This window comes from Battus philenor, unplaced genomic scaffold (assembly GCF_028537555.1).
Source record: "Battus philenor isolate CCGP_79_NKW_IND1 unplaced genomic scaffold, ilBatPhil1.0.hap1 SCAF_50, whole genome shotgun sequence".
Lineage (NCBI taxonomy): Eukaryota > Metazoa > Arthropoda > Insecta > Lepidoptera > Papilionidae > Battus > Battus philenor.
The window spans coordinates 43,970-71,417 of NW_027181716.1; the positions used below are offsets into that span (position 1 = coordinate 43,970).

Sequence of the window (27,448 nt, forward strand, 5' to 3'; positions counted from 1 at the left end):
CCATAAAATAAATTTGAAGAAATTTCGGATTGTTATCAGGCATTGGCATCAGTGATCCGATTTTATGGTACACCTGGCCTTGAATTTTGAATGTAGTTTCAAAATTACGTCCATCGGATGCACGATCGCAAATTTTAGTTGCCCCAAATGACGTCATTTGGAAGCAAGAATTAAATTTGCGTATCTTACGCAAAAATAATTTGGAATCATCTGAATTGCCAGTAAGAAGGGATAATAAAGGCTCCGGCGGAGCGGGTAGAGGTGACAGCACAACTTTTCCTGATGCGCAGCACATGCCGGCTGCTTCATTCCGAAATTTCAATGCATGACAATATTGACATACTTTATCCATTCCACCGATAGCAATTTTTGAATGCGCTGAGTAGTTAATATCTGGTGCATATTCAAAGGCAAGCCGAACGAATGATGCACGTGTTAATGAGCGGCTGATCCGTTGCCTTTGTCGATCTAGTGCTCGTACTGTAGCTATGTTTCGTTCTCGTGCCACTCTAGTTCTCGTAATATTCTGTCGCAGACGTTCGTCACGCTGTTCTCGAGATTCTCGTGCACGACTTTCTGCAGTCCTGATTCTTTGAGCTGCATTTCTTGTTTCGATTTGTTCTGGTAATTGCTGAGCTCTTTCAACACGTTTGCGTCGCGACCCTTTGCTGCTCGCGTTGTTGAGGTTAGATTTTTTCGGTGGCATTTGACTGAAAATAATAATTTAATCGTTTAAATATTAGAAAGAGGAACTGAAAAACATGTTATCATAGCACATTGAAATAATAAGTGCAAAATAATTTTCAATAGAGATTAAATAAAAATAATATAAAAATTTTTGTACAATTATTGAAAAAGTGTGGGGAGTTTTGTGCCATTTTCTCATTGATATATTAATTAACTTTTATAAAACTATGTGATATTACTTACATGTGTAAATTGAAATTATTGTTCCTGTGCTCCTACTGTGGCTATGTCTCGTTCTCCTGCTGCTCTTGTTCTTATGATATTCTCATGAAGACGTTCGTTACACTGTTCTTGAGATTCTTGTGCATGACCTTCTGCTGTACTGATTCTTTGTGCTAGATTTCTTGATTCAATTTGTTCTGCCAACTGATGGGCTCTTTTAATACGTTTGCATCGTGCCTCTCTGGTGCTCGCGTTGTTGAGGTTAGATTTTTTCCGTGGCATTTGACTGAAAATAATAAATTATCGTTTAAATATGAGAAAAAAAAATTGAAAATCATTCTAATTAACTTTTATAATTATGTGATAATACTGACATGTACATATTTAAATTATAGAGTTTAAATAATAATTTCAATAAGAATTGAAATACTAATTTAATCGTTTAAATATAAGAAAAAAAATCTGAAAAACTTGTTATCATAGCACATTGAAATAATAAGTGCTAAATATTTTTTAATAGCGGTTAAATGAAAACAATAAAAAAATATATTTGTACAACTATTGAAAAAGTGTAGGAAATTGTGTATCATTTTTGCATTGACATTTTAATTAAATTTTATAATTATTTGATAATACTTACATCAGTCTAAGTAACACGTGGCCGGCTATGCTAACACCAAAAATTTAAAAAGTGGAAATAATTGAATTATACGGTATTTCGTTCACTACAAAATAAATTTAAATAATTTTATAGCGTCCACAACACGTGGTAATTATGCTGTTAAAATGTAGCTTATATGACACGTTCGTAGATTTACCATAGCAGCGCCATCTATTGATTACTTACTCAACCCAGTCGAAAGGTATCGACATCTGTTAGAATCATTTGGAGTTAACAGATAATTGTGACTGTCAAATAATAACAGACAATAATTAGCAATAAATTAAAATTGCGACTATAATTTGAGATTTAACCTTTAACTATGGACGTCATTTTTTTGTCACACTACCATGGACGCGCGGTCTCTCGGACCGCTATGTTCTGAAGTCCAAATATTACGTAAATATTAATTTTATTTGTACACTATTGTATTTATTGTTTTTTAGGTATATTAAAATTAAATAATTTCGAGGCTTTTAATCAATCTTTCTTTATTTGTAAATAAAATAAAGCATACCAACAATGAAAGGCCCTTTTTGCCATACATTTACTAGAGATCAATTCTAGGACGAAAAACTCGAATGAATTAAACTTTTTAGAAAAAATAACAATCAAAACCAAAAATCTAAGGTTTAACCTAATATAAAAACGAATAAAAGTCTTCTCAAATTAAAATACAAAAATTTTGACATTGGTCCAATTGATTAAAATTATTGGCAGTCCTTGCACAAGGGTTTGGAACACTGTAAACATATGACCTGCCTACAACTTATACAAGTATAATTGGACTTTCTCTTTAGTTTTGTTGGACAAAGACATGTTTTTCGTTTTAATGAATCACTCTCCTGGCTAGGGGGTTCATCTTGGAGCATATCTGCCCCTAAAACTCGCTTCATTGACATTTTCAATTCGTTTGGTATATTTGGTTCTGTTGCTCGTCTTTGCATATGCGGAAGATCATCACTAAAGATCGTGCTATTTTTTTAGTAATGAGGAGTATTTTTATTTTTTTGCTCTGGTGCTCATTGTGTAGTACATGAGCATTTATACCGCACAAGTCAAGAATGCGATATAAAATGAGCATAGGCCATCTTCTCGTTCAATATTCAATGACATTTTGAATAAAAAAACCATAAAACAATCAAATTTAACGAAATCACCGTTTATGTTATTTACGCAGGAAACGTGGACGTGCGGTCCGACAGACCGCGGTTAAAGTATAAAGTAAAATAACTCACCTAATTTGTGTCTGCCGACACAACCTATCATCTCAATATACGTTTCGGCGCTAAAACTAAAGCTACTGAGAGCATTAAACGCGGGGAGCAACGGGAAAGGGGTAAACACAAAAATTACAAACTGCAAGCGGTCTGTGAGACCGCGCGTCCACAGTTAAAGGTTAAACTATCCTATCTCTCAAGTTAGATCGAACTGCACATGGTGTGCGAATTTTATTATAATCGGTTAAGTGGTTTAATGGACTTCCATTGAGGACAAACATTGTGACACGAGATTTATATATATTAAGATTATCACCCAAAATTCGTACAATCTCCTTATTTACGATACCGGTGAACTATCTATTTCGTTTTTGTAAATTTTCATTGTTCACGTTGATTTAATATCCTTATTTAGTTCATATATTTTTATTAAAAAAAATATAATAAAACGAGGTGTACGCGTTTACGTCTTATGTATTTAATTATTCATATTTTTAATTACGAAAAGACAGTTTTCATACCTCACACTATTCTGACTAATTATAAAAATTACAAAAAAAGTTTTCTTCGAAAATCTGCCCAGCCACGTAGCTAATAATTTGCTAGATTTTCACGGGGACTGAAAGTGTTATTTTTTAATCTATCGAATACAGACAGACAGATACATTCATTTTTATACGAATAGATAATTTTTATGGCGAAATTTGTACAAATCTATGGCTAATTTTATACCTGCTGCTGTTTGATATAAATAAAAAATACAATAAATAAAAAGAAGTAACAACTAGAAACATCTGTTAACTACTTGACCCTTCACATTTTTTACAATGTAAGAAAAAAAATGTTAATAACTTACCTTTCCTTTGTTCCAATTAGGTTTTTGACGATACACACGTATGACCCACGATGAGAGTACGTCACGTTGCAGAGTGAGAGATGTGCTTCTGACGCTATTATGTAACCATCTAAGCACATATTGGTATCCATTGTTCTGGGACTGGAAACACACTTTATTAATTAATGGACACATAACGTTTTTATCTATATTATTTCAGCTGTAGGAAATACATCGACCTCAATTCGGTTAATGATATTCCTTTGATTTTGGCGAACTGTGACTTCTGCTTTTTATCCATATTAGTTTAAATTACTTTTCCTTTACCATTTTGCTTCAATTACAAATTAAAAATCATATTAATGGCCTTACTTAATGACATTACAAAGTTATTCTGAGTGCATGCAAATGTAATAAAGTTCCAAAAGATATCTTAGACCTTTATATCTTAGTTTTAAATCTAATCTAATCTGATCTAATCTAAATATAAATATTATTAATTAAATTTCATTTATTTGAACCCATCAAAGAGTAATTGTTAAGTTTCTGACCAGTTTTCTTGTAAGTTCAGTATCTCGTATTATCTGGTGATGACTTACACAGGAGTGACCTTTGTTAAAAATAATTCAGGATTTAAAAGTGCGAGTGAAGTTTAATTTGATTTAATACTTTTTATAGCTACCGCTACAAAATATACATATAAATATAGTTACACAATATTAAAGAAAAAATACAATGGGCGGTCTTAATATACGAGGCAGTTTTTACCAGGCAACATAATATGGAAATAGTACATGTATAAATAACGGTGTTTATTCATTTGAATTTTAAAGGTAGAAGAGATTTATTTGCTTCAAGTAAAATTGGCAGTTGAATAGTGAACTGTTACTTGCAGCGTCTTAAACTTACCAATGATACCACTGATAGGATGGTGTTGGATTCCCGTCCGCTATACATTCAAAAGTTGTTTGCGAGTAGAGATCTACGTCGAGGCGAAGCTCCGGACCAACCCAAATTACACGAGGTGGGTCTAAAACAGCACGAAAACAAAATAAATATGTTTTTGAAAAATAAAAATTAAAACATTAATAAATACTTACATTTAACGTCGATGTCAGTTTTCACCGATTCGGATGTACCCAAATCGTTTTTGGCTTGACATCCGTATATACCTATAAACGATATTAAAGTTTAATTTATAATATAAAAAACATACATTTTTTTTACTTTGTATTCTACCTGAATGCTTTCTCATCACAGGCACTATCAAGAGGTGAGAGCCATTGGACATTATTTCTTGTCCATCTTTCGTCCACCATACACTTGGTGCAGGATTTCCATCGGCCTTACATTCTAATGACAAAATGCTAATACCTTCCTCTAGATTCGCAAGGACTTTTTTTTCAGCCCCAATTATGGAGACTAAAGGGACATCTGAAATAAATTTATTAATGAAAATACTCCTACATAATAATATATGAAAATAAATATTACCACCCGAAATTTATAAATTAGCTAAATAAACTAAAAGCACCTTTTACTGCGGTATCTAAAGTCCGAATTATTTTTTTATTTAACATATGATAACGATACATATCTTATTGATATAAAAATAAGTCTATTAAAATGATAATAAATGCCCTAGACTTGTGAAGTCTTTGAAAAAGTCTCAACGTGTCTTTATACTTACTTAAAATACAACAAAATTACATAATTTAAGCTCACACGTTGAATTTTAAAGAATTAAACTTCACAAACGACTATATAAGTATTTCGCATTGTGATCAACTTTAAAACAATATACCAGTGGCTTAGCTATGGTATATGGGGCCTGGGGCAGATTAGGGCTTGGTGCCCTCCCCCCCCCCTCCCTAAAGAGTCTAAATAATTTTAAAATTCAGAACAGAATGTAGTTTTTTGGTTCAAAATAATAATAAATATACATAAAATAACATTCGATATTAATTAAATTTATTGGGAAAATTTAAAAACGAACATTCCTTGCTTTTTGGCCTGCAAAGTCATTAAACACATTTTCAAAATCAATAGTGTCGACTAGTTCATGTTCTATTGACATTATTGCAAGATTATTTCATCTATTATGTGACATTGTTGATCTTAAGTAGTTTTTAATTAATTTAAGTTTTGAGAAACTTCTTTCGCATGTGGCTACACTTACTCCGAGAGTTAAAAAAATCCTTAGCTGTATTACAATATTAGGCACAAAATCTGACATCTGATGTTTATGTATGAAATTCAAGAGTTCTAGTGGTCCTTCGGTGAAGCTTCCACGAAATTATGAAGTTTCTTTCTTTCAATTAAAAATTCTGCTTTGTCTATGTCATCAGGTTCATCACAAATATCAATATCAAATTGATTATTTAATAACTGAGAGGGCGAAAGAAATCCGAATTTGCCAGCTACTTCGTGCAACTGTTCGAATCTTGTTAATATTTATTGTTTTATCTTTTCCACACATGTACTTATTTCACGCCTTAATTTGTTCTTGTAAATTATATTTTCATTACTAACTTCTCTTCCATGAAATTTTCTTATTTCTAGAAATTCATCTGGGTTGTTCCGTTGAAATTTCTAATTCAGAACATACATTTTCAGCAAAAGTCAAACAAGAATCAGTTATATTTTCTATTGAATCTGTGAGGAAACAATTTAAAGCTTTCAATTTCATAGCACACTCCCTAACACTTAACCCTTTTTTTTGCATATACGATTGTGCGTCATTAATTTCCCTTAAAATTGGTTCCCAAAATCCAAGATAAGCCAAAAAAGTGAAAGATTGAAGAGAAACCAATAAACCCCCTGCAGTAGCCCTTGTATCGGTATTTTCATTTCTACCTGTCAAGATTTCGAGTGATTCTAATATCTTCATAAAGTTGGTTTTTAACAATCTAACGGCATCTTCTCTTGCGCTCCAGCGGGTTTTGGTTAATTTTTTGAACCCTTTATGAACCCATCTTTGTGGTTTATACATTAAGGGAGCGGATCATGTCCTTAAATGTTGAACACATATATATCTTCTTGTACATTTCTTGAACACAGATATGTGTTTTTGTGATTTAGGGCCCTTTTAAAAAACCCTTTATGTGTTTTGCGAATGAAAGGCTTAAACTCTGTGTATATTATAATTTGTAACCGTTTACTTTTTTTATTGATGTTATTTAACAACTTTTTTAGCACAAAAATAGATTCGATATTCTTTTTATGTTATTCACTTTAAAATATGGTTTTCATTTTTATTTTAACATTTCATTATTCATCATCCAAAAAAAAAATCCAAAAAAATTATTTTCAACTTTGGTGCCCCCCTGCTTGTGGTGCCTGGTGCGGCCGCCCCGCTCGCCACCCCCCAGCTACGCCACTGCAATATACGCAAACGATACTAGAATGCAGTCAAATTTCAGTTATGTTCGCGGTACGCCGGGCCAAGATGGAGTCCCAATCAAATACATGTACAGGGCAGCGTTCTCTACACCCTTTAGGACACCCATATCTGTTTCTTCCAAAATAGAGTCCTAAATTTGTAAACATTCTTAAACACCAAACACTGTCCTACGATATTTAATATTTAATAAATATTGAAATAGGTGAATATATCTTTATTAAAGTGTGCTGATCTATTACGATTATTTAAAGTTTTTACCTGTGCATTATCTAACATTAAAGTTCTTTAACATTAAAATGTAGCAGAAATAGCTTCTTCAACATTTTCTATTGTAAAAATGTATATATTGCTCACGAGAAGATTTACCAACTCCAAAAATTTATGTTGTTTTTAACCTATAGGTAAAGCATTGTTAACCAACAGTCAATTTTTAAATTTGTTTAATTTTGCTTTTGAAATGATTTAAAATATAAATAATATGACTAATGATAATATAACTACGAATGATAGTAAAATTTAAAAAGGGTGTCCTGTGGCAGAACTTGAATTTTAACTTCAAATTATGCAAAAACAACGTTTATTAAATATTTATTTTAGTAAAAATTAAAAATAACAATTATGCGTATATTATTTATTTAAAATTATAAATAAATAAATGAAATAAATGCTGAGGATTACGTCGAGAACAGTCTTTAAACCTGGTCTTGGTATATCGTGCCATTCGCTTAAAAAGTGATCTTAGGATACCAGATATTTTCGTATTCCAATTCACTGTCAAAAAGTGTTGTGCAACATTCCTCGGTACAAGTTCATACAATATCTTATAAAGACCTGAATTAGTAAATTGTAAAATTTTATACATCGATAGTTAAATTGATTTTGTATACCGCGGTAATATGTCTTGTCTTTTATTGTTGTACTAATAGAAATTTGATTTCTTACCATGAATACGTACGAGGTCATAACATATACATATTTTGATTCGCCTGCTTTTTACTAAATTTCGGAACGAGAGAAAATAATATTCAATATATATTCTCATCGTCATAACAGCCGGTAGATGCCCACTATAGGCCTCAAAGTTCGCCACAATGATAGGCCTAGCGCTGCCCGCACCCAGCGACTTATTGCGACCTTTAACTATTTGGTTTACCTAGTGGGGTGCCTATTCATGCCGCGCCTATCACCTAGCGGTCGCCAATAGAGGACCTTCCGGTCCAAACGGCAATCGGTTGCATGAAAGATATACATTGTCCAAGTCCCGTGCATTTATTACAACTGAAGTTTTTTTTGGACAAATGAATATTTTTCGAATACAAAATCTGTAAATACAAAATTTAATGAATAAGTTAACTAGATTAAAAAAGTTAATTAAAATATAATGTTGACTATGGTTATTAGATTCAGATTTCGTAAGTAATAAAAATGTACTTTTAACTCACAGGTTACATCTAACAAAGCGTAGGCATTCCGATAATGAGGCACAGGGTATGAGGGATGGTAGGCACGGCAAGCCAGTTGTTTTCCGTAGCCAAATCTCGTAGCCCCAATCTCCAGAATCGAGCGAGTAGTCCACACATCTGGTTTCTCTATTTCCGATGTATTTGTTTGACTAAGCGGTGTCAAGCGTCCCGAATCTAAATGAACCAAGTCCACAATTAAAAGGAACTAAGTAAGAAAAGGACCAATATTTAGCCACTTCCGCACATGCAGTGGCAGTCGTGCAACAAAGTGCACCGTCCGCCAGCTCGCTGATAAATGCGCATGCGGCAAACAACGCGAATTACACAACTACCACCTCAACAAGTGTTTTACCCCTCCACGGGGCATCTTCAGGAATTATGTTACACCGATTAGTGCCAAACACAGAGTTCCATTTCCCATTCCATTTCCATTAAATATTTAAAAGGAACTGTTTACTGAACATCTGATTGCACTATTGTAGTATGCAAAAACATATACAACACGAGCACACGCTGGAATTCCGTGTGAAATTCAAAACATATTTATTCAAGTAGGCATTTTCACACAATTTTGAATCGTTAATAATTTTTAACATTATAAAAATGTCAGTGTAGTCAATCCGTGAGTAATCTAGCACTTGCTTGGAATGCTGACCAGTTGAGAAGAGCGGGACGGAAATCCAGTAGTTGATATTTTTTAAATGAAATTTAACTGTTTTTTTTAATCGTTTGTAGGTGAAGCATCTGACCTTTGTCTCGCTTGGTGTTAAGAGATGAAGTCTACGACAGTATATGCTCGCTTAAAAAAAACTATTCACTTTTGTATTGAAGACTTCTAAGTTATAATTGGCTGGAAGTAATGACGCCGGTTGTTTCACTCCTTGGCTGTTCGCAATATAAAATTGTGGCAGCCAAACGCTTAGTGCGGGTGGAAGGGATTTCAACATTGTACGGACGTCGTGAATCCGTGCGTCTCGCAGTCCGATGGAAGAAAGGAGATGAAACAGAATACTAATCAAGTGGTAACTTTTTACCGATGCCAAGCTTTGAAGTTTAGTTTTAGGTATCCATTATCTTATAAACCCTGCTAATGATTCGACAGAATAAGTTTCACATATTTCGATTAAATAAGAACTGTAAAATGCTATAATAATATTTATTTAATAATATGATTTTAATATTATGTTCCAAATTAAGAAAAGTAAGGTTTAAACTTAAGACATACTTTATTATTTATGCATACTTTCAAACCTATGGTGGATTTGTTAACTTTTTAAAGACAAAATTAAGACGTTACGTGTTTATTTATATTTCTTATATTTACCATCTGCCTGTCCTTCCTTGATATGATTTTAAATAATGGCGCGTAAATAGTATTGTATAAAAATGTTATGCGAAGCAACCATCACCGTGTACCAATTTCTTTATAAATGTCTTTTACAAAATTGTTTAATAAACATTGCGATTTTCTGAAGAGCAATTCTTCGGACTACATCGGTTCATGTGCGAATTACTTCATTTGTGATGTTTCTCGTTTTTCTTTTTCTCTTTGCTCTATTACAATGTATATATAAGAATTTGTTAAGTATTAGGAGAATGTCAATGCAGAAAGCGCATTATTATTAAATATTTACCTAGATACCATTCGACGTGAGCAGGTGGGTTTCCATATCTGACCTCACAGACGACCGTAGCTCTTGCTCCAGCTGACAACATAATTTTCTGGTTTGGTTCAACCAGGGTTCCGTTGAAGAGAATCCCCGGTGACTCTGGTTCAGCTCGTACAACTAGAGCTGCTGGAGGGCTTGAGAGCGCGTCCTAAAATAGATTACTAATTAATCTTTTAAATCTTACACATCAGTTAGATATTTTAGTATAGCATTGTGTATTTTTTTTTGTATTTGAAATAGGTATATGTAATTTTTTTATAATAATATTAATTTGAGAGAGCATGCTCGTAGTAAATCCTTTTTTTAATTAAAACACAAGTTACATATTGTATATTATGTTCATTCTTCGAGTGAAGATAATATATACGTACAAATATGAATGTTTTTTAATATATTTTTACAGAAAGCATTATTAAGGGTTCTTCGTTTTTTAATTCGTTTTAGAATATTCTTATAATATTGTTAATTTTGGAGTCTTTTTAAAATCAATAAGCAGTTTTATTTTAAATGTAATTCGATATTTTAATAAAATTCCTTAATTTCGTTAATTGCACAAGTGTATAATGAGAATAAATATATAAAATATTATAAAATTACCTTTATAACCTGCATGTCGAAGCTGCTGTGAGTTACTTGGCATTGCCAATTGCCATTGTCCATGTGTAGCTTGGCACCACGAATCAGAATAGTGCAGTCGCCATTCATTTTTGTACGAGGGGTCGCCCATTCGTACTTGCCTCGATGCATACCTACAGGCTAAAAATAAAAGTCAAATTGTAATAATTGTTTCATTTTAGAGAAATGAGTGTACTTTATCTAGTTCTTCGAGTAATAAGGGATCCTTCATCCATTATCATCATCGTTACAGCCGTAGCCGTACTCTTTATTGCTGTAAAGCGTGTTAGTTATTTATTGTTATAATAACACCAAAATCTATGAGGCTCATTGAAAATTATTTCCATTGTTTGATGGATGGAATACAGTCCTTTAAACGTTGAGACCAGTTATTAATAACACACACTCTAATATTTAATGGAATCAGGCGTTACCTTGCGGAAGTCCATCCTAAGTAAGAAAAGGACCAGTATTTAGCCACTTATTATTAATGTCATCTGAATCAAGGAAGTCAAATGAATGAAGGAAGTGGCTAAATATTGGTCCTTTTCGTACTTAACACACACTCTTTTTGGGAAAATTCTTTACTGCCCATGGATTGTTTCAGAAATTTCAAATTATTATCCAACTTAGAGACGCCATACTGTCTAAAACTTATAATTCATCAAATTAAGAATGGGAGTGGATGAGAGCGCTCTTGAATCTTCAATGAAAGAGTGTTGTTATAATTCTGTTTTATTGTTGCAGAAAATTGAAAATTAAATTCCATATAAAATAATAAATATTCTTTAATAAATTATTCTTTCACCGCGTGGAATAACAACATGTATCACATACAAACTCTTTACAATAATCGGATCAAGCTACCAAATACGAAGTGGGGTAGCATGAATTGTCTGCGAAGTTTAATCGGAGTTGAACGTTTACTCTCCAGTTTGATATCTCGACTAATTGGCTATTTAGTTAATAACCTGGGGATATGTGATGTTAATAATACCACAGCTAATTAATATATTTACTTCATCAAATTGAGTAGCTGTTGGCTAGCAGATTAGGATTTGTCATTATTGATATGGGTTCAAATTACCGGTGTATACATTTAAACATAAAAGTTGATGTCGATTCTTAATTATAATTGATTTATTCTATTAACTACTAAATATATTACAATTGACTTATGTGGTTATTTATTATTTTTATTTATTTATTAGCAAAAGATAAATATTCTTGTCAGGTAATCATCTATTATTATAACGACAGTCCTTATAATAATTATGCTTGTTGAATTTTATAGTTATTTTTAAAATTGTGTTTCTAATATTTATTAGTAAATAAACAAATATATAAATAAATGTTTAAATATGCCTGCTGAGTTAGCAAAATTATGTATTAAAAATGTTTACTAAAATAATAATATTTTTAAAAATGTTTGTAATAATATTAGAAGCTTTTTACCAAAGTTCTCATTTATAAAATTAATTGATTAGAAAAAGTTACCGAGAATTTTGATAAAAAATAAAAAGATAGCGTACAATATGTCGTGAAACAATTATTTCATTTAGGAAAAATGTTTGCATTAAAAATGTAAAATAAAGACTTAAAATAATAATAATAAAAACAGAGTTATTACACACAATAATTATAGTGACATATCTAGTGGAAGTATACACAAAAACAAAAAAATAATACTAATTATTAATAGACATACAGATATAAATTTTTTCATAGATATCCCGAACGGAATGGTATTCTTATATGTGTATGTTTTGTTTTTGCACATGCAAGCAGACCTATTTAGACAGAACCGCGGAAGTGACGCGGTCTTTCATAGGCCCGTGATGTTCAGTGCGCATGGTCGTGTCAAATTAATTAAATACATACTCATATATGATATTATATGTATATATATATGTATATATATATATATATGTATATATATATATATATATATATATATATTTACACATATGTATTAGGCGTTGAAATCAGTTCCAATCTAAGTTCGTAAGTGATGGAGCATTGAGTTGGTTTGCACAAGTTTTATGTTTTGTAATAAAATGTTTATTTATTATTTTTATAAATATTTTGGACGGTTTTTTATCTAAAAACGTATGTCTAAGCACAATGGCGTTATTACATAAATTGTAAACATTAATGTATTCATGATGAAGCAATTATGCCTGGACGGTTAAAGAATGACTGCTAAAAAGCTACGAACTTTTCAGCTCGAGATTCTTAGGGAAATATGAAAAATTCTTCAAAGAGAATTTTCTCAGTATTCTGTTACATGAAAGCTCTGAAATATAATTAACTGCATTTTAACGACAATGTATTTTTACATCGCTGTTAACGATCAATAACTAGTTTCCGACAAAAATAAAAATTACTTTAGATTGTTACGTCTTAAGATAGGGATCTAATTAAAATGACATTTTACTCAAAAGGTGTAATATTTCATCATATTTCTGTACTTCATCAGAGCTGAAGACTGACTGTCATCTAATCCTGGTTATAGTCAACTGGATTATGATTTAGTTTTAGAGAGTAAGGCTTGCTCTTAACGCTACGAAAATTTGGAGTCCCTAAAGCAATTCGTACGATTGCCAGTGAAAAATTTCCACATAGAAAGGGAGCGAGCTGCCAATGGACACTTAAAATAGGCTATGTAAATTTTTAATAGTTTTATATTAAACTAACATAATGTAATGCTGAAAAATATTATGTAAAATAAAAAAATGTATTTGATTTTTATGACAAGACTAAGCACATGTGTTATTTGTGACCTAAACAGTAAATGCTCAAATTAATAAAAACGGCTTAAATTTTAATAAACAAAATGATTCTTTTATGAATATTGAATTAGTATCGCAAAAGATTAAAAGACATTTTTCAACCATAACCTTCTCTGAAGAGAGTAGTCGTAACATCCCACAATAGCTCGTCTTAACAAAGTGAACGACTTGATAAGGAATGCGTTATGACTGAAAAGGGCGAGTTCATTGCCCAAAGAGACTTGAAATGAATGGATATTAAAAGTTACCTTTTTTCGTTGACTTTCTGTTTCGTCTCGTTATTATCGATAAGTTTTTATTTCACGTTTCCCTAAGCACTGTAACCTTTACTCGGATTAAAAAACTTTCAGTGGGATATAGATTTAAGTAGATTTTTGGCGTAAATTCTCAATATTGCATAGATTTATAATATGATTTCCGGGTGCAATGAGTTGTAAAAAGAAGCCGGGCTTGGTACAAGGAACTGGCGACCTAGTTTCAGAAGGACTGCTTGCAATGAATCGGTGCCCACCATCAGCGTTAAGACTCCTGTCCCTAACTAACCAAATTGACAATGATTCTGCCAATGCTGCTTTGAATGCCCGTTGAAATGAACCGGTGTTCGCTTTTGATAAGCATAAATCTTTCAGCAGGTTGTAGAGATTTCGCTGTTATAATAGTTGGCACAAAAGTAATACACTAATGTGAACGTGACATAATTTTTACAAGTGGGCACAAATATCTGCTTTGACATTTATCAAGTAGATATATAGAGAATTAGTTGTCAATAAACGATGGAATATGTAATATATATTTATAAAGTTAGTTTTGCACCACCTGTTACCTCTCGCTTCTATTTTCACCTCATAAAAATTCACAAAAACCTAATTATTTCTAGTTATTTCGTTGACAACGGCCTAGTTTTAGTACTTGTTGACATTATTTGTGTGATTAAGAAAGGTACTAATAATATAGCCACTTCCGCTATGCAGCAGTAGTCGTGCAATGAAGTGCACCGCCCGCCAGCCCGCTAATAAATGCGCGTGCGGCAAACAATGCGAAACACAACTACCACCGTTAATTCACTCTACACGTGTTTTACCACTCCACGTTGCATCCTCAGGAGTACTGTTACACCGATCAGTGCCAAACACCGAGTCAATTATTTGTGTGACGTTTAAATATATTTGCCTCCTAGAGAACAATAAATTATTGTACATTGTATCGCCCGAACGATATGGCAAATTAATGAATGGAGAAACAATTGAATTTAGTTATGCCGGTGGTAAGAACAAAATTATTTCTAAAATAATTTTTAGTGAATCTAAAATACGAAGAGTTCAAAAAGTATATTCTTTAAGAATATAGAATTTAACTTTACATTAAATCATGCATCAAGAAGAGGATAGAATATTTCCGATAATTGTACAAACAATAGCCCACAGATGAATGGTTCACAGGGAATGTATTACATGTAACCCACGCAGGAATGCTTTATCAGGCAGCGTGTACCACAAGCGGTGTACGCATGAACAGTCCATCGGATGGTATGGACGTTAGTTCATGGTAGAATGACCTATTAAAATTAGCAACCACTTAAAAAATTGCTTTGGGTGAGCATATAATTCGATTATCGCAATGATAATCTTGTTTACTTAGCTATAGGCAGCGTACACACTCGCGCACTAGGATAAAATATAATGCAGGGATGATCGACACGCGGGTCGCTTGCGGCAGGTTAAACATGTTCATGTGACCCCACGAGCATTTCTATAATGAATTTATTTTATCGACTTTGCTTCTTTAATATATTATTCTAAAATTAATTATAATAAAAGGGTTATACGTAATAAATCAAAATAATTAATCGAAAATGACATCCGATCAAAACTGAATGATGTACTATTAGATTACTAGGTACATGTAGCTTCTTCATTAATTTGGGCTGACAAAAATTTCAAGTAAATTTCTTTTTTTTTATATATTTTTAATTTATATTAAAATGTATGTATTTTAATTTAATATTCCTTATTGAACACATTGGGATACATTTTAAATAGTTTCAGAAAAATGTACAAAAAGCGGTCGGCGGTCTTATCACACAAGGCAATCTCTAACAGAACCTACAGGACCGCATCCCTGCACTCGGCCCTCATCCTTGCCGGGCTGCTTCCTCTGGACCTGCGGGCCCAAGAAGCAGCCCGTTTATTTAAAATAAAGCGAGGTTTCTCTCTGCACGTGCTGAGGGACCGGGAACTGGAGTTGCCGGCAAGCTTCTTGAAGCTACCACACCCGTCTGAGCAAATCGGTGTGGAGTTCTCCTGCCTGGAGGCAGGTGAGGAGGTTGCTCAGCTTGCCACCGCGGCTGCCGATCAGGTAATTTATACCGACGGCAGCCGCATAGAGGACAAGGTGGGTGCGGCGTTCTGTGTCATGCAGGGCGCCGCACAGAAGTACAGTAAAAAACTCAAGTTGGGCGGCTTCTGTACCGTGTACCAGGCAGAGCTGCTGGCTTTAGCGGAAGGAACGGGGTACGCGGTCAGCGCAGAAATGCGCCATACTAAGCGACTCGCGATCCGCCCTCCAGACTGTCGCGAGACCTGACACCCCCTAATCCCCTAGCGTTAAGAGCGAAAGAAAATGTCAAGAAAGCGCGCGAGAAAGGGAAGAATGTAAGTATCTTTTGGGTTAAAGCTCACGCAGGGGCGGAGGGTAATGAGAGGGCGGACCAGTTGGCCAAGGACGCGGCCCTGAAGAGTAAATGCAAACCTGTATATGAGGAATGCCCCATCTCAATCGTCAAGCGGCAGCTTAGACTGGAAACGCTCGACGAATGGAATAGGAGGTATGTGGAAGGAGAGACGGCTTCGGTAACGAGGATATTTTTCCCGAATGCTACGCAGTCTTATCGCGCGCTCCGCAAGGTCGGGGTGGACGCGATCTTGGCCCAGCTCTTCACGGGGCACGGGGGGTTCTCTGAGTACCTTCATAGGTTCAAGCTCAAGGAGGACCCCCCGTGCTACTGCGAACCGGGCGTGGACCAGACCGTGGCCCACCTTATGGCCTACTGTCCCGCACATGCACGGATGCGTAGTGCCCTAGAGACTGAAACAACGCTAAAGATAGACATAGAGAGCATCGCCGTTATGATGGGCGACGACAACCTTCGCCCATCATTCCTATCTTTCGCTCGTGGGGTGGCGAGTGATATGGTTGAAAGAAATAAAACTGTATAGAATAAGGTACTTAATAAACTCTGCACAAAATAAATTGTTAACTATTAATAAGAAATAGAAAAAGAAATGTGTAATAAAGAATTAAGAAAGTAAAATAAATGTGTAAATAAAGATAAAATAAATGTAAGATAACATTAGAGAATAAAAATAAATAAAAGTAAATAAAATGTACCTAGCCACCTTAGAGTTAGAAAATGATGAAAGAAAGGCGAGGAAAGAAAGAAGGTATAAAAGAGCAAAACGAAAGATATTGTGAAGGACAAAAGTAAAGAATGAAAGATATTGTGACGCGTGAAAGAGAGTGATGAATAAAGAAAAGACTGAAAAAATAATTGAATAGTAAAGTCCCTGATCCCATAAAGTTAGGGGTACGAGAGGCCCCCAATAGCAGGGGCCATGAAAAAAAAATCTCTTACAGACAACTATAGTATAAAAAAAGGTTGAAAATGTGATACAATTATAAATAAAAACATAAAACTGTTTTGGATCGCACTTGTATGTATGAATATATAATGTTTTGGTTAAGTCCGGCTAATCTCTGTAATTTACACCGATTAGTGCCAAACACAGAGTGAGCTCAGTCCGTCGCCGCTTGTTATTTATATGCCACCTCCACCTCCATAACAGAAAGTAGAAACAGAAGGTAGAAATATTAACATTCGTTATAAGGAGAATGGATTTGAATTTAATTCAAGCTGATAGATAATTGAAGATATAATAGCTTTTCTTACAACACAGAATTTTAGTAATAATGTGATTATACTTTCAATGTAATGCTTTATGGAAAACCATATTTTTGGTGTGATACACGTGTATGTTTTGACAGGGGTATTATCTACTTATGGTTTGCGAAAAATCATTTATGTCCTTGATATTTTTCTGTTTTTATCTGCATAAGGAACTTCCCTTATGTGTTAACGAAAACTTTAAAAAATTTTGCTTTAGACGAACCGCTATTTACGAGGTTTGCATTCAGCAACACATTAGACGACACAAATACATTCATATATATAGATTTTACAATGGTAAAAATATGATAAAAATGGTGATAAAGAATTATTACAAAACTTGTACAGTCACCAACGAAATTTTAAATTAATTTTATATTAAGAAAAGAAGTTTTTTACCTTATTGTTTCTCAGCCATGAGCATGCTCCCCTTTTATTAGATACGCGGCATCTCAGCAGTGCGTTTTCATCCGGATTTACTTCTGTATACGAAGGTACTTCTAAGAACTGCTGTAAAGCAACTGAAAGAAAATTAAAATTTTGAGAAAGATAATTCCATGCTCGTAGAACCTCCTGCAATACAATTTTGTCTTTAAAATGAAAACGAGCAGTTGCGGCGTTTAGTCGTAAAGAAATCAATACTGCGTCAAATTCTAAATGATAACGAAATAAATACTAAGAGCAGTGGAAGTCCTGTGATAGAGCTTTATATTACTAATAATACATTGCGATCACCAACCCGCCTGCTAGGCGTGACAGTTATACTCTATCATATTTTTTTCAAAAAACTTTACGTTCATAATTTAACAACCAGCTAATTATTATTTTCACATTTCTGTATTTTTTAGCTTATATCAACAGGTGTAATATTTTAAGTGTTTCTTTTATTTTAAGTTGTATGTGTTAAATTTTTTCGTACCAAGGTTTGTAATTACAGTACAGTAGATTAACGAAAGTAACTGACATATTCCATCGGATTGGCAGGTTGATGTGTCAGAAGAACAGTTGGTCGCTAGGGCCTTAACGCTTTGTAGTGGAGACAACGGACTGATAAGGTCAGCATGAATAACCACCAGGAGAATAGATCCCTCAAAGATATCTGTAGAAGCAGTTATACCATATTCGCCATGATTTGCGTGTGGGTTGGCAATTGCAGTGTGGTATTATGTTATGCTGCTCATCCTCTGGAAACTTGTTTGCGAGCAGCTGCCATCTTATATAATTCATGCATAAAGTTTAAACTTATAAGACTTTATACCGGGAATCGAACCCACTACTTACAAGTACAATCAGCAAGTCTCAATCCTCTACAGTTGGGCTACCACTGCTGTTAAATAATAAAGTTATTTCAAGTATATATACTTCTTTGTTCTAAAAAAGAATATTTTTACTGTATTTGTAGCAACTATGTTAGTTGAACGAACACTTGACTTTAATAATCTTGGATACTGAAGAAACGATTTCGTCAAAGGACGGGCCATTGTAATGTTCATTTCAGAATTTTATATGTTTATAAAAGTTGTATTGTAAGAAGATATGAAAATCTTTTTAATGCAAGGAAATTTTCAAAAATTATACTTCATTATTTAATACGCGTATGATAATCATAAGAATTTTAAGTAACGTAATAAATAAACAACTAAAGTACGTGGATATTATGGTACTCTTTATGGTACTCTTATTATTTTAATTAACTTACTATTTACAAAACTTATTACCATATCTAGTAATTAAATAAAAAAAATATTACTAACAATAAAATCGAGTAGATATGTTATATATGAAGTACACTGCAAATGTTTGCTAAATTATACATTAGAACTGTCTTGTAAATAGTAACGTCCACCTCCTTGATTTAAAAGCACCAGTGTCGAATCTATATTATCAAAATCTTTAACGGAAATAACACAAAAGAACTTGATAATTTTTTTGTATAGTATTCCATTAGACATTGTTATAAATAGTTCAGTATCTTGATATAAAAGTTTCATAAACTATTTTATTATTACAAAGTTACTTACTTTGTAATAATAAAATTGTAATAATAAATATAGCTTAAAATATATATTTATTTTATTAATAAAATAAAACCGTTGACTAATTAAAATCGTGTTATCTAAATAAAACCATTAGTAGGCTATTTTTTTCCAAACCGCTTTTAGTTATCTGTTATAATTATTTATTTAAATAATTAATAATACGAGTAGATATCTCGTTCTTACAAGTTTTTTTCTTCTTCTTCTTTTCAGCCAATAGACGCTCACTGCAAGGCATAGGCCTCCTTCAAAGAGCGCTACGATTCGCTTTGGCATACCCGTGTCACCTCAAATTGTAAAAAAAAAACATAAATCTCCCCGCAATACCATATTAGTGCATATAATCTTGAAACATTTGTTTTTTTGTTATTCTACCCCTTCTGAACCATGTAATATCAGTTTGTTTATCTTTTTGTGGTTTCAAATAGTTTATTTAGATTTAATATTTATATATATATCACTATAATATTTATATCACACAAAAATGCTTAAACGTTCAAGAAAAATAATTTTTTTTTCGTATTATTTTTCATTATCGAAGTTTTCCAATCCACGCGATGGTTTTGCCCAAGCTGCGTAGCTCCGTAGCATCGTAGCGTCGTAGCTTCATAGTTTCGTAGCTTCGTAAAGCTTTTACACTTACAACCAATCAACCGGTATGTATGTATAAGTCTTTAAACCGCACGATTTTACAAATAGAAAAGACCAGAGTGTTTAAAAATCCATAATTTTGAAAAATCAATAATATCGCAAATATAGTAAGGAGAGATTTATAAATATTTTGTTGACAAGTTTCATGTGATGATAACTACCATATCTTTAATATTTTTACACTTCTACTTCATCTAATGATTTCGTTTCTTGAACAATTATCCAGTTTGATATTTGTCGGCGTGCATTCACTCTTCCGCGACGTACTATCGAGCGGGGAAGGGGAAGGCAGGATATCATAATTAATATTGGAAGCATTACGCTTAAGAGACATGTGTTGTAAAAAAATCAATCGAATAAATTGGATACATTGTTAAAAGAATATTATCTATGTTTTGACTACAAACTTTGAAGTATTCAGGTTTTATGGTACAAGTAGGATAAAAAATCTATAGAAATAAATTTTTTGCCAAATAATTATCGGTTTAAATTAAGAACAAGAAAGTAAGTTGAATTAAAATAAGTCTAAAATATTAAATAATTAAAAATATATGGTCTACCGAAAGAGGTTAATTTATTTTTGTATCATAGTACCTGTTATTTTAGATTCCATTAAAAGTTAAGGAAGGTAGTGTTTTAAGTCAAAAATATTTCTTAAGAACAAAATGCCTGATTATTACTTTTTTAGATATGTCAATAAAGTTGGTATGTATATTACTAGCTCCAAGACATTACTTTTATTGTTTTTAATTTAATACCGTTATATGATATTACCGCTAGAAAATACTGACTACAAAATTATATTTTAAATTAATTTTATATATTTGAATAAATAGTGTAATTGGTTACAAGTGTGAAACTTTGAAAAGGGTTAATATAACATGTAGCTCATTAACTGTCAATGATAAACGTAATGAAAATAATGCACGAAAATTCGGATTATTGCAAAATAAAATTAATTATTATTTACTATCTGCCCCTGCAAACTTTTGACTGGCAGAAGTTACAGGCCTTTCGCATCCTAATAAAAAAAATAATCTACCATATTTCAGAGTATTCATTCTATACTAATTGATTTGAAATACGTGTAAAATTTTTAAAGCTTTTACTGACTGAACTATTTATTGTTCCATTTAAAGATTTTACATTTATAAGCAATCTCCAGGTAAATTAAAATTTTAATTCTCTCCCATGTTCTCATGTTAAATGTTAATGTTCTCCCTAAAAATAGTGAATTATAAAAATCTATATAACAACTTAAAATCGCTATCGAAAAGTTATTTCATCATACATATATATTGTTTTGGGTTCGATTCCAAGGATACAATTCACACTTTGTGCTTTTATTATAATGTACTGCTTCTGGACAAAAACAAGTTTCCAGAGACTGCGATCGTTAAGCCCGCCAAGCGAAGCTATTATGGTATATCCCGCCATAGATATCTTTGGGGGAGTTCTATGGTTTGACGACGTCCGATATATATATTATTACTTCTAAAATAAATTACTGAAGTGGCTTGTCATAAGAGTTTTAATAAAAATTTGGAATCCTTTGTCCGGATTGGTCTACTCAATAACCTTCAACAATTGAAAAAATAATGGTAAATTATGTATAAATATAGATAAATATTAAATTTTCCTTTTACATTTCCAGCGTTACGTTATTAAAATATACTCCGTCAACTGTCGCTAGTCTATAAAAATAATTTAATGAATCAATAGTACTTAATAGAATTGCTATTACTTCTTAAGTATATCAATGAATTTCCTATAATTACCGAAGTCGTCGAATAACGAATCATGTTGCAGCACAAAACCAACCTATGCCACACGTTGGCTAGAATGTGCTTCATCTCTAATTAATCTAATACAGAAATATCCAAGTTAAACATTTTTTTGAGGTTCTGGTGGTGCTTGCAAGTTTTCAAGCGGTTCAAGCTTGTCAAAAAATAAAAAAATGGCTAGAGAAATTATAAACAACGTATTGAAAATAAAATAAGATTTTTTTATCAAATTTTTAATTAATACTTTTAAAAATTAATTATTGCTTACTATGTATCCCTGCCAGACTTTGTAACCAGAAGCTATTGGCCTATCGTATTCTAATAGAAATGTATTATATTTTAAAGTGATTGCTTTATACAGGTTAATTGGAAATAGGTGAACAAGCTGTAAAAATTTTGATGATGAATTTTTATAGTTATTTATTTACCATTTTGGAGCTTTCACACCTACAACCAATCATGCTTACCTATGCACTGCCGGGATATTGCCGGAAAGATAAGACTTAAACATTTTTTGTAATGTTGCTTTCGTTGAGTAGTCTGATTTTAAGAAATTCCACCGGCAAGTCGAGTTGAGGAAGCATTCATTTAAAATAAATATTTTTTACAAATGAAATCTCTAATAGGTACTTGGCTTAGCAAAAAAAAATTCAAAAATGTTTTTTTTCCACGTTAAAATTACCAAGAATGATTTCTATGAAATTAAACGCACAAAACGTAGCATGGGCCAAGCGAAGCGGACAGCCGGTGTGAGTATAATGTGCTCTTTTGGAACGATCTTGTTTATATTTATTTTATTATCAATTATTGGTAGCCTGTTAATATTATTAAAAGAACCTTTGAAGTAATTATTTGCATGCAAATATGTTTAAATTTGTGTACTGTTAAACTTATGAAAATGTATAATATGTTGTCCTGTTGACGTGCCTAAATGAAATTAATAAATAAAAAATTATATTCCCGAGAAACCATATAACAATTATCTAATCATTACTAAGAAATTTTTTTTATTTCTTTTATTCTGTTTGCCGCAGGTGCCTACGCCGTAATCAAATTCTATTAATTATGTTCGATATAATTCCTCTATTATAATGGATTAATATCACCACTTGAGCGTGGGAAGAAAATAACGTATTATTTCATATTATTCTTTACGGTAAATTGAGTTATGTAGTCATAAATCTCGATAGATTCAAATACGTTGTACGAAGAGCGTCGAATTAAAATAAAAAAACAGGACGTTTTCAAGTGACACTTGAATAGGTGCAAAAACTTGAATTTTTTTTCCGTTATCACGTGTTACTAAGGTTTAAAAATAATAACTCTGCCTTTCAGATAGTAATTTATTACTACATATAATTGTTACCATATAATACGACAAATTTATATATTTTAATATTAAAATAATATTAAGAAAATCACTCAATTAGGCGCATTAAGAAAATCACTCAATTAGGCGCATGGGGTCTTAAATGACCCCAAAAAAACATTGGGAAAGGAGTATCAAAAAGGAATAAAACTTAATGGATTTCTATAGTAATTAATAAAGTTCTTTAATATACTTAACTTTAAGAAACAAATACTTACTATGACATTAAAAATATAAAAAAAAAAACAAAACAATAAACCTCTCTTTAAACTAATTTTTTTGGCATAGCCGAGATCAACTTAAGAAATAAAGTTTATTCAGCCTCATCAGCGGAATCTTCTGTTCTGCATCCGACGCAGTAAATGCTTGAGTGTTGCTGACAAATAAATTTACGACACTTGAAACATTTAGTCGGCACTTTTTGTCGTCCTTTCTAGGACATGATGAACAGCGCCCGCGCTTAGCTGTCGATTGATAAACCGCCTTGTTCACATTATAAACTTCATGGAGCCGTTTTTTTTGTTGTCGCTGGTACAGCACGTAGTTGTATGCGACGTTTTTGGTGATCTTCCACAAGTGCCGCAGCTATTTTCTTCGAGAAAATCCGTCTTGTATATGTCAAAGTCTTCTCAGTATTTGCTTTGTGTATGACAAATGGGTTGATGCCAGGTATGTTTATACTCCAGGTAAATGTAAAATAATATTTTGTGCTCGGGTCCTTACTGCGTTCGATGGTGGTACTTTACACCATTTCACTTTCAGGCCATTTCTCTGAGTATGTCGAGATAAAAAATAATTATCTTCCGTTGATACAGGGATGTCTTGGATATGTTCAGACTCCTCAATTTCGCTTTGTGAATTATGAGCACTATCAATGACAGCATCGTTTAAAGTTTCGTCTTGCGTATCCGAAGCAGCAACATCTTGCTCTTCATCAAGCACTTCATCCAGCCATTGCAATACTTGTTTGTCGTTAGGCATTTCAATTCAAAAAAAAAAGAAAAAGCTTAGAAAAAACTCAAAAATACATAAATAAATCATACCGTATCAAAATAGACACATACAAAGATAAATAGTAAACAATATACTAATATAAACACAAAAAAAAATCACAAAAGCATAAACTTACCTTTGCCAAAAAATGGAACGTAACTGGGCGCATGGGGTCAGCTCTCTAAAGGACAGCGATATGTGCGCAGGAGTTAATGTTCTGGATGCGACTAATTTGCGTACCCCCCGGTCAGTGAGGAAGCTAGAAAGAGCGTTAGCACGCTCTGAAGACTGTAAGCCTTTATTTTTTGAATTTCAAGAGGCCCTGACCCCATGCGCCTAATTAAGGGTTAAAAGAATATTATCAGAAATTTAAGAAAAAATAGATTTTTTAATTTAAGAATATCAAAAAATTACATGATTTTTTAAAGTAATTAGGTGTTTTGACAAGTTTTGTACTGCAAGGATTTGAAGGCTTGTTAATTGAAATAGAAAAAAAATTGTAGCTTTTTTCAAAATGATTATTTTATTTACTGGTAAAATGTATAATAAAAAATATTAATTTTGTGATCTAGCTCGGATCGATAAAAAATCAGTGTTATAGCTGTTTAACGATAATATAAATTAGCAGCAAGTCTTCATCAACAACTGTCAAACGCACGAAGTTCAAAGCGTATCGTCAAAACTCAATGTATCGATAGCCAATTCGAAATCACTGGAAGCATTCAAGAACCACCACTGTTTAGACCGAATCGAAGATTTTCTAGTAGTCCAGAAATGCTAGATACTATGGCAAGTGCACTCCTCGGTCTTCCGTATAAAGTTATACTGAAGCATGTTGATGTAGTCTCTAGTACAGTACAGCCTAGCCGTACACTACACTAGTAGCCTTTTTGAAAACTTGGTTGTTTGGGATGCAGGAAATGGAAGTCCACTGTTGTTGTTTAAAATTCCAAAAGGACCAGTTCCATCAAGTATTTTCGCATGACATGAATGAGGTCGTTCATTCACCTTGTGGATGGGCGTCCAAGACGTGATAGACCAATGCGTAATTTTCGCCATAATTCAATAATACCAATAACCAAAGTTTTTTCCTATAGTTTGCTAATTTTAATGTTAGAGCTTTGATATTACAGGCCATGCAAACTTTATTACAGAAACTAATGGTTTGGTAAATAAGAAGACGCTTTGAAAAGTTCTTCTAAACAAATAAAAATTCCGTTTAGAGTAAATAGCAACTCAAAATAATGATCATTGTACTCTTAAGGAGTGGTAGGTGCGTCAAATTATTTCATCTCACGAAGCAGTGCTGTGCTTTGTTTGCGATTCGTGCCCCAATTTGTAAAAACGACGCGTCCTATTTTCTGAAAGGATATGGTAATAATCAAAAGTAATTTAAATTATTTAATTTGCCTAATCAAAAGGTATTGGTAACATATAGAAGTAAATATAAACAAAGTCAGGTAATTGTAAATGAAAATAAACAAAACATTACATATGTAAAACATAAGAAATAAGAATCCAGACACTTAAAAAAATAAATGAAGGATAGAAAGAAATTGTAAATGACAGGACTGAAAATAAATCAAAAAACAATAGGTATTTACGTCAGAGGAAACGAAATAAAAAACCAAAAGTTATTTACAATATTAATCATCATATCATATCAGCTTATGTGCAACGCCTACTGTGATGCATAGACGTCTCTCAAAGTTTTCTACGATGACCGGTCTTACGTTGCCCGTAGTGGATAAATATATATCTAAATTTAAACAAAAAAAAATGTGGACAATCTAAAAAATAACTATACATAATCGCAAAGTTAGTTTGAGTTAAAAAATATTTTTAGCTGGGAAATCTACCCGACGGGTTGCAAGCAACGAAGGGATTTATACTTGGTATGGCTCTACGGGATCGAAACCAAAAAGAATAAATTCCTAGTCCTCTATATTTAATTATAAATAAAAAATCTTCCGTAAATGATTAACTACAAAAAACATGAATTCTTTTTATATTTATAAGATTTTCATCTTTGAAATCTATCCGTCGGATGGCTCAAAGCAAGTAAATGCTGCACGCAGCGCGCGTTTTCAATTTAAATTGTATCTAAAAAAGAGATTTCTGTCTTCAGACACTTATTAATATGCAATGTAGCCTTAATTGAAAGGCGCCGTGGTTAGGGAAATTTCTGAGCTGTCAAAACGTATCATGTCTTGAGATATCCAGCGAAAACTGACTTCTTTCGTTTACAATTAATAACTATTTTATAATTACATGTTTTATTAAGATTTTTTTAATTAGATACGTACTGTAAAGGCAAATAGAAAAGCTATACATTGTCTTATTCCTATATTAAAAAGGCACGATAATATATAAAATTTATGACTGCAATTTAATAAAAAAATTTGTGATACGGCAATAAAATATTGCGAAAAGTAATAAAATATCAAAATGCAAATTATTATTAATTAGTCAAGATATAAAAAGAGTTAAAAAGAATTTAATGCGTTATTAACAAATATGTATTTATTTGTCCATAAGTTCTCAAAGCCTGTCCCGGAATAAATATTTTGTAAAATCTTTTAGTTCTTATCATGACTAGGGCCATCTGTCTTAATTGAACTTGATAACTTTATCATATACGAACTTAATAAAGACAATGTATTGTTTCAGCTGTATTCTGAACTTAGATAAATATAAAAAGCTTGCGTACTAGTTACAATAGTAAATTGTTGCGTAATTGTTTAAGTAAAATATTTTTTTTTTTATATTTTATATTCGATTTAAAATATTTTCATGATTAAATAATTATTCTAATTACTTACCAATTTCCACAGCGGTTATATACATAAGTAAAAAACGAATTAATAGTGTGTATTTTCCCATTATTGATTTTTAATTGAATAATTAATTTAAAATGATTATGTTCACAATGAAAATTGAATAATAATATTAATTATTTAGCATTTAAACTAAAAACGACGAATCAGAAGTTAATCAGTTAGTGTTTAGTGCTTTTATATATCGCGCCTGTCCCGCGAACCCTCCGGCATCAGAGGCGAGGGGATGACGACTGCCGTGAGAGCTTCCCATTCGCAGCGCCCCAT

General features: G+C 32.5%; 1 protein-coding gene across 1 annotated transcript; it reads right to left on the reverse strand.

The window, feature by feature from the left end:
* Positions 1-486: 486 nt before the first annotated feature.
* LOC137930008 (irregular chiasm C-roughest protein-like) lies at positions 487-27,448 on the reverse strand. The gene is made up of 11 exons (XM_068773147.1): positions 27,385-27,448; positions 17,911-18,032; positions 10,768-10,917; positions 10,126-10,309; positions 8,471-8,665; positions 4,865-5,059; positions 4,726-4,797; positions 4,535-4,655; positions 3,647-3,787; positions 1,032-1,195; positions 487-710 (listed from the first exon to the last, which is right to left on the reverse strand). Exons 1-11 carry the CDS (start codon positions 27,446-27,448, stop codon positions 487-489), a joined length of 1,632 nt encoding a protein of 543 aa, XP_068629248.1.